The sequence below is a fragment of the Phocoena sinus genome, chromosome 11 (genome assembly GCF_008692025.1).
Source record: "Phocoena sinus isolate mPhoSin1 chromosome 11, mPhoSin1.pri, whole genome shotgun sequence".
Lineage (NCBI taxonomy): Eukaryota > Metazoa > Chordata > Mammalia > Artiodactyla > Phocoenidae > Phocoena > Phocoena sinus.
The window spans coordinates 72,038,885-72,047,642 of record NC_045773.1 but is presented as its reverse complement, the minus strand read 5'-3'; the positions used below and the strand labels follow the sequence as shown (position 1 = coordinate 72,047,642).

General features: G+C 51.7%; 1 protein-coding gene across 2 annotated transcripts in view; it reads right to left on the bottom strand.

Moving 5' to 3' along the window:
- Positions 1-5,220: 5,220 nt before the first annotated feature.
- The window catches only part of TTBK1 (tau tubulin kinase 1), a 41,312-nt gene continuing 37,774 nt past the window's right edge, over positions 5,221-8,758 (bottom strand). The window contains exons 15-16 of one of the 2 annotated variants that reach the window (XR_004352350.1): positions 6,114-8,457; positions 5,221-5,748 (exon numbers count right to left, since the gene is read on the bottom strand). Coding sequence is in view for 1 of the 2 variants with exons in the window: in XM_032650308.1 (XP_032506199.1) it covers positions 8,073-8,457 (385 nt within the window). In the remaining variant the exon portion in view is untranslated. The other variant, XM_032650308.1, reaches the window with a different exon arrangement.

The window sequence follows — 8,758 nt, the reverse complement described above, 5'->3', positions numbered from 1 at the left end:
CTGGCCTCCCTCCTATTCACCTGGTGCGTGCCCCAGCCACTCTGGAGACCAGCTCAAGAGTGAGAAACTCCTTCCCTCTTGCTCTCACCCATATGTGACCCCCACATTGTTGGTTCCTCCCTCATTTGATACTATGTAATCATTTCTATAAAAACATAAAATACCATAACTGTTTGCGGTTCCTGAGAGGTAAGTTTTGCAGCCATCTCATCACCATGGTCCCTCCAGCGACTCCACAGGGGAATACTCTGAGGTTTTTCCAGAGCCAGAGAGAACAGCCAGTGAGGCCAACCCTGGGCATTGGCTGTGGTGCCTTCGTTTTCACAGTGGAGGGTTCTCTCCTGCCTTAACATGAGACGTAGCTAATAGTCACCTCTCCCTCTTTGCATTGGCTTCTAGGCAACTCAGATATAAATCTGAAGCCCCTTTCTACAGAGAGTAATTTGACATTAACTGTACCCCCAGCTTCATCTTATTCCCTGCCTCCACCCCATATGGCAGCTGTCCTCTCTGATGTCATCAAGGAATGGTGGTGACAATGACCATGATGTTTCGAGGCTGGAAAAGCAAGGAGAAGCAAGGTAGGAAATGCCAGGAGTCTAACCAGAGTACTGATCAGCTCTGAATCACCACTCAAGAGCTGGTTTTGATTAAATTTTTAACCATCCCCATGCCCCTCCAACCTGGGAATCCAAACTTGGGCTCAGAGGCCAAGATAGAAGGAGACCCTCATTTATACCAGACTAGATGAGAAGGAGCCTTGTGCATGGGAAAAACAACTCCTTACTTGAAATTACACTAGAACTGTTGGAGGGTTTGGGAAAGAATAAGTTCCTGGGGTAAACAATTCTCTATTTGGGATTGCCTGCAATAGAGACTTCTTACACTTTAGTGTTTCTTACTCTTTTTCCTCTCTCTCCACTGAGTGACCTCCCTATCTTACTTGGGGCCTCACTGACCATTAATCATTGCTACCATCCAGGTAATCATTTCCTACATTGATGATGGTGGTAATGACAGAATCCATTGTAGTGGGAAATATGGTGATGGGATGGATGGTATACCAGTGATGGAGGTGGGCATACTGATGGCAGAAATGATGGTGACTGGAATAGGGATGAAGGGTATGGGGCTAGGGATAGTGGTAATACTGATGTGGTTATGAGGGCAGTGGTGGTGATGAGGATTATGTGGTAGATGATACTGGTGGTGGTGGTGGTGGTGGTGATAATGGTGAAAATGGAGGTGGTGGTCATGTTGAAGATATATAAGCTCCTGGAGAACAAGAATTTTGTCTCTCTTGTTAATCGTGTCATCAGAGCCTAGTAGTGGTGATGGTGATGGTGGTGGTGACTGCAGCTGATGGAGAAGGGTATCTGTGATTTGGGTGATAAGGGTGCTGTTAGTGGTGGGTAATAGAGTTAGAAGTAGGTAATGGAGATAGAGGTGGTGATTGTGGTAAAATTGATGGTGGTGGCAATGGGTGATGTTACACTACTTTGGGCTTAATTGTACATGGGATGGAAAGGAGTGCAGGAGATGCCACCTGGAACGGATGAAAATGTGCTTGTCTCATATCTCCCTCTGACTAATGGCCAAATTCCAATGACCATGCAGATTCTCCTCCCCCATCAGCACATCACCATGGGCAAGACTAGGCTCCTGCATCCGCTGAGGGCTTAGAAGTTCATCTTGACCACCCTTCAGTCTTGGCTTGGTCTCAGCTCTTATCCTGGCCTTGACTCCTGAGTAGACAATGGGAAAATCTCAGCAGGCCCCAGTGTATGACGATCAGAGACATGACACCTTCCACGTTCCCACTCTGGTCTCTTTTTTCCAGAGTGTCCCCCAAGGACCTCTCTTTACTAACAAAGGCCCCTCCAGTGTCCTGGGTCTTTTGGCCCCTATCAAGCCCCTGATTGAGGAACCTTGCTCAAGCCACTGATTTCTCTGTGCCGCTGTCCTCAGAGCTCTCTTGGCCCTAGAACAGAAAAGACAGTCTTTCTGAGGGAGTGGAGAGAAGGTCAGCGGGGGGCTGGGCAGGTCCTCACCTGTGGAGCCAAGCTGTGAGGGAAGTGAGTGTGCCTCGCAGGTCTCAGGCTCCTGGGGGAGGAGGGCGGGCAGGGGTTCTCTGTAACCCTCTAAAGCTGTCCTCCTTGGCATAGGCTTGGTCCTGCCCCCCCTCACTCCTCTCTCTACTCCCCGAATCACACCAGTGACCACCACACTGAACCACACATAGTCCTCACACCTCCACACCTTGCCCCCACTGCTCTCTACGTGCCCAACTCCTGTTTCTCCTTCAAAATTCAGTCTTAGAGTCCTATTCATCGGAGGGCCTTCCTTCAAGTTTGCAGTCTGACCTGGGAGGCCCTACCTGAGCCTCATATATCAGTGCACATAGAGCCTCGTGTAAAGTGAAAGTTAATTTACAGCCACCTCCTAAATGGTACACTCTGCCTTGTCTCAGTTCCCGGATGGTGTCCCATGTCTGGCATAGCCTCTGGTACATGTGGGGCTCAGAATTAGTTGAACGAATGAATGATTGAAGGAATTCTAAACAACAATGAATGAATAGTCCTTGGCATTCTTTCATTCATTCATAATAATAAAAGGAATTAAAAAATAGAACAAGATATTTTTCATCTACTTGATTATTCTGGGGATTTCTCCTAGAATTAGACGTAAGCAAAGATTAGAGCCAGGATATTGATTTTGGCACTATTTGAAATAGTGAGAAGTTGGAAAGACTCTAATGAAAGCACAATGTGGAGCTGGTTGGATAGATGATAGAACATTCATGCCATGGACCATTACGTAGCCATTAAAAAGAACATGAGGATCCTCCTACATTGCTGGTGGGAAAGTAAAATGGTATAGCCCTTGTGGAAAAGTGTGGTAATTCCTCAACATATTAAACATAGAGTTACCATATGACCCAGCAATTCTACTTCTATATTCTACCTATATACTTAGAATATATACCCAAGAGCAATGAAAACATATGCTCACACAAACACTCGTAAATGAATGTTCATAGCAGCATTATCCATAATAGCCAAAAGGTAGAAGCAACCCAAAGTCCATCAGTTGATGAATGGATAAACAAAATGTTGTCTATCCATACCACAGAATATCATTCGGCCCTAAAAAGGAATGAAGTACTGATAAAAACTAAATATGATGAAACTTGGAAACATGCCGTGTAAAGAAGGCAGTCACAAAGAGCCACATATGGTGTGATTCCAGTGATACGAAATGTCCAAAATAGGCAAATCTATATAGAGCCAGAAAGTAGATTGCCTAGGGCTAGAGGGGTTGCGGGGAAATGGGAGTGACTGCTATAGGTATGGAGTTTCTTTCTGAGGTGATGGAAATGTTCTAAAATTGATTGTGATGATTGGTTGTACAACTCTATGATATACTAAAAACAAGGAAGATCTGTATTTTAAGACATTGCTGGGTGTAAAAATCATGTTTCCGAATAGTAAGTATAATATGCTCCTCTATTTACAAGAAATATATATGGAGAGAGTGCTATTATTATAAACATAAAAGAAGGTCTGAGATGGTATACACCAAGTGGTTCACAGGGGTTACCTGTAGATGGTCACATTTGTGGATGGGAGGCTTTCACGTTTTATTTTATATGCTTTTAGCGCTTGCCTTTTTACTACAAATATGACCTGCTTTTGACATTTTTGAACAAGAAGGAAGGTAAAAGCACATGGGGGCCCCACTGAAAGCTAGTGAATCAGACCCTAGAGCCCCCTTGCATCACATCAAAAGAAAGGGGGGCCCAGGAAGTCACGGAGGGAAACAGGAGATGGTTACACAGGTTCTGGAATGTCAGAGCTGTGGTAGAGTGGTCTTCTCGGAGGGAGAGCAGGACATCAAAGCCCGGGCCCTTCTCTCTCTGATCTCAGACAGGGCTGGGACAGAAATTATTTACGTATTGCCTAGGTGAAAGATTCACACATAGTGAACCTAGGGTCCAAAATGCAAAAAGTACAGCGAAAAAAAAAAAAAAGTACAGCGAGTATACTATACTGCAGCCTCCCTCCCCCCAGCTCGCCTCCCAAAGCAACCAGAGGCCTCTAACTCATCTACACAGTTGGACATTACACACACAGTTCTTTTACTGTATACAAAAAGCCACCTCCTTCATTGTAGAGCTTCACAGTACCCCACCATGTCACACAGGTGGCCATGTTCTACTAACAGGCCCCCATTAACGGACATTTAGATGACTTCTGAGCACTTGCTTTTACAGGTCTACAGTCTCTTACCCAAACCATCGAAAATCTTTTAGAATCCAGAATATATTTATATTTAGAAAGGAAATTCAGTGCATATTCCATATATTACGAAACACCCTAGTAGGATCTAAGGCAGCGCCGTACAATCAAACACATTAATATTTCCACTGCAAGCATGTATGATAAATGGAGTTAATAAAAACTATAAACGGTCTTGGCAGGTTTTGTTACCAAATGATTGGGAACAAAGTGAGGCACACTCACTTTGGTTTTGTTACCAAATGATTCCCATGCCAATCTAATGGGAACACTCCCAAATTTCAGAAACTTTTGACTTTCGGAATTGCAGGTGAGGCCTTGCAGAGTTCAAAGAATGCTGCCATGAATAACTTGGGACACATATAATTTTGCAAGTTTACAAGTATATCCATAGGATACATTTCTAGGAGTGGAGGCTCTGTTCATTTGTGATTTACATAGGTTTTGTTAGAATAATGACCATTTATCTTCCTTGCCTGTAAGCTGCTGTACTTTATGGTTTTCCAAACACTTGTATATTTGTCTGTTAATTTGGGGGGCAATGAAAATTCTTCCTCCCTCCCTCTCTGCACAAAGCTAGACTTAGAGTCTCTGGGAGCCAGGGGAGCCAAGAGAGCCTGAGCTTTGCTGTCAGAGACAGCAGGACCATCCCCTTCCACCGATGTAAGCCTGAGCAAATTTCCAGTATCTATCCTGAGCTTCCATATCCTTTTCTGTAGACAATCTGCCTCCATGACAGTCCCTCCCCACTTTCCCACCAACCTGCTCTCTTCTCTCCTGTCTACCCCCAGCCCCAGGGCCTGGGCTTTGCCCTCTCTCCCAAATGAAAAAGAGTCCAGGCCAACAGAAAGAAAGGTCCACAGGTTTTTTAATGGTGTGATGGCTACTTCCCTTCCGAGACCCGATCTAATCATGACAGGGGCTTCCAGGGGGTGGGGGTGGCGGGTGGACAGGTGCAAGGTGGGCAGAGGCCATGCAGTGACTAGGAGGGGTGGGGGAGGGTGTTACATTCTTTTTGGCATGTAAACATTCTTCAGTGGCTTCCCCAGGGGGAGGGCAAGGGCAACTCTCTGCCCCCTACCCCATGACCACCAGGGCTGGTCCCCGGAGCTGAGAAGACTGAGCAAGCCAGGCCCCTGCGAGGATCTGGGAAGGGGACAGCCCACGTGTTTGGGGCCCGGCTCCTCACCTGCACCTTCTTCGTGCACAGTGCGGCTGGGGAGGGGAGGCATGTTTTCGGGTGAGCAGACCTGCATCCGAGCCAGTGACACAGGCTGTGGTGATGAGGAAATGCTGGAGGGGTGTGGTGGTGGTGGTGTGACACTCTTTTATAGAGAAGGCGCTCAGGACTGGGAAGGCTTGGTGGCAGGGAATGGGTGCCCAAGGGGGAAGAAGCTGCAGCTGGGGGTGGGGGCACTGGAAGGTGTGGTTTCCTCTGCCCTGGATCCTTCTGAGGGAGAAGAGCAGAGTCAGTCCCCTAGCCCCCTCGCACACTCACCCCTTCCTCTCCTCCCCCCACCTCAGTGACATTCAATGACGCAGAGGCCTGAGGTCAGTTGGGAGCCCTAGGGAGGTCTGGAATCCCAAAGGCAGACAGGGTTTTGTGTCTCTGCCCAGCTCCAGTGCTGGGTGAAGCGAGAGGGTGGGATGGGCCTGGGGCTCTCTCAGGCCGCCCCCTTTTCCCTCCCAACACCAAACCAGGGTGTTGTTGGTCCTGGGGCAGGGGTGAGGCTGGGGGCCCTACATTCACAGTTCGGTTGGTGGCAAGGAGCAGGCCCAGGACCTGGGCACCAGGGGTCATGCCCGGGTCCCCACCTGGCACGAGCTGATTGTCATTCGGAGAAGCTCTAGGTGGGAGGGAGTGGCCCTTCCTCCACCCCCTCTGCTGGATCCAGAGGGCAGCAGAGGCCTTGGGAGGGTCTCGGGTTGACAAAGAGGGCTCTGTCCGGAGAGGTTTCCTGAGTGTTCTGGGAGCTTCTGCGTCAGCATTGGGTGAATCTCGAAGGCCATCCACCCTGGAGTCCTCCCCTGGGCTGGTCTGCAGAGAAACCACCACCTTGGCATAGAAGCAGCTGCCCAAGCTGCCAAGTCTCCATCAGGAGCTTCAGCTGGCACCACCAGGTTTCTCTCGGGGCAAATTTCCTCATGGGCATCCTTCTAAGTGATGGTGGCTGGATGCTGCCAGATCACTGCGGCAGGCTGGGACCTTTCTTCCTCTTCCCTTGGTTGTCTTGCCTTGCTGTCTATGACCCAGGGAAGAACAGGGGGGCCAGGCCAGGGGGCAGAGGCTGTGTGTGCTGTGGATGGAGAAGGCCTGCAGGGGACCTGTCCCAGATAGGCAGGGTTGGCTATCCCTTCTGCAGCCCCTTGGCCCAGATGTAGGCAGTTGAGGCTGATGATGAGTTGGGATGAACTATGCAGGAGCCAGACCCAGGAGGAGGCCCCATATCCATTCATGGAGCAGCAGAGGCCTCACCCGCTGCAGGGACTGCTCAGCCGCACGGGTTGGGATTAGGACAAGAGGGGACAGGCTGAAGGGTGAGCTGGAGGTGGAGGGGACTGGGGACCTATCACACAAGCATACAATCTGGAAGTTAAAAGGGCCTTTCTGCCTTGAGTCCAGGGGCCAGCTGTCTGTCTGCCTATTTCTGCTCTCTCTCCCACTGGGGGAGATGATGGTCTGATCCAGCCTACTCCCCACAGGCAGGAGGACAGGGATGGTGACCCAGCTAGAACTGAGTCCCTGAACCTCCAAAGGGCCAGTGCAGAGAAGATGATAACCAGCCATTCTCCACCTCCACTGAATTCAGGAGAGAGAGAAGTTGGCTGAAACTGCAGTAGGCAAGATTGAGGTTAGATGGCAAGAAGGAATTCCTGATGGTGAGGGATCCTGAGCACTAGATCCGGGGACAAAGGGAAGGGGTGAAACCTTTTTTAAAGCCCCCCTCTAACTTCCCACTGGGAAACACTTGCCCAGGAAGGCAGCCCACACACACTTGATGGTTCCCACTGAGGTCCCACACAAACTGAGGGGGAGGGGGTCTTTGCACCCTAGAGGCGCAAGGGAACACCCTTCCCCCATCACCTGTCCACTGCCTCCTACAGGGGTGTCCAGGATGGTACTGACTTTGAGGCAGGTCAGACCTGCCTCCTCACACCACAGTCGACCAATGGCTCCTAGGTCTCACCTCCCCAACCCCCATCTGGCAGCTGAGAAGAGCCCTTTCCAACCACCACAGCTCCCAGGAGATGTGAGATTAACCCCTAGTGGGAGGCTGGAGCCTCCACTTCTGGAATTTGAGGCTGCCTTTCCGAAAGGGTTGGGGCGTGTAGCTTTGGCTGGATGAGGGTCAGGAGGAGGGAAAGGCGCCGCAGGATGTGTAAGCAGAGTTCCCTGGGGGGGCTTGGAGAGCAGCAGAGGCCTGGTGGTTAGCAGGGCATCCCCATTCGTGGAGTCCTTGGTGAAGAGTCGCTGAGCCTTCCCCGGGGCGTAGGGTGAGCCTGCCCCACCTGAAGGGCAGCAGGGGGAGGGGCGGAGACAGGGAAGGATGGGGAGGCGGACACTCCCCCCGCGGCGCCGCGTCTCCTTCCGCAGGGCCGGCGGGTGGGCGCGGCGTGTGCTGGCGCGCGTCCTCGCGGATGCAGGCAGGAAGCTGGGGCCGCGGGTGGCGCGCGTCAGGCGCGTAAGGCTGTGCTGGGAGCTGTTCCAGTGTGGCCGGCTGCAGGTGGGGGGCCGGGGTGAGGGTGAGGGGCCACGGAGCGCCGCGCGCGTCATTATCTGGCCCCAGCCCGACCCTCCGCAACCCCCGCCCGGCCTTTGGTTGCGCGCTGAGTCTGGAGTTTCACTCTGGGTCCTTTCTTGGGGGCCCCCGGGGAGGGGGTGCCTTCAGGCTGGGCCCGGGCCTGCGGGGCGCCCCGGGGTGGGGGGGCCCCCGGCCGGGCCTGGTGCGAGGGGGAGGGGCTCTCTTTGCGGGACAGGGACCGGCTCCGGGGGGAGGCGCTGGGATGGTGCGCGGAGGAGGCGGGGAGGCCGGGACTGCGCGGGGCTGGGGGCCTGGTGCCGGCTTGGGCTCGCCCCGGGCCCGGGCCACGGCCGGGGGGCTGTTTGGGACGGAGGTCAGCAGCAATGGCCGTCCCTGGGGGCTTCTGCAGCTGGAGCCTGCGGGAGGTGCGGAGGGCAGAAGGCAAGAGACAAGAGGCGGGCAAAGAAACAAAAAGACATTTTCAGAATCTCCCTGGGCACTGAGCTCCAGAGTCCTGCATCCTCAGAGCTGGATGAAACTGAGGAGACCTTGGCACGGATGGATAAACTGAGGCATGGTGCCCCATCCTCCAGAACGGGACCTCTAAGGGCCACACACTCCCAGGCTGCTACCAAAAGAGCTTGTTCCAGGCTTTGTTTGATGTCTCTGTTTTATCTTTAAAATTCGCATGGATTTTACATTCTACTCTATCATATA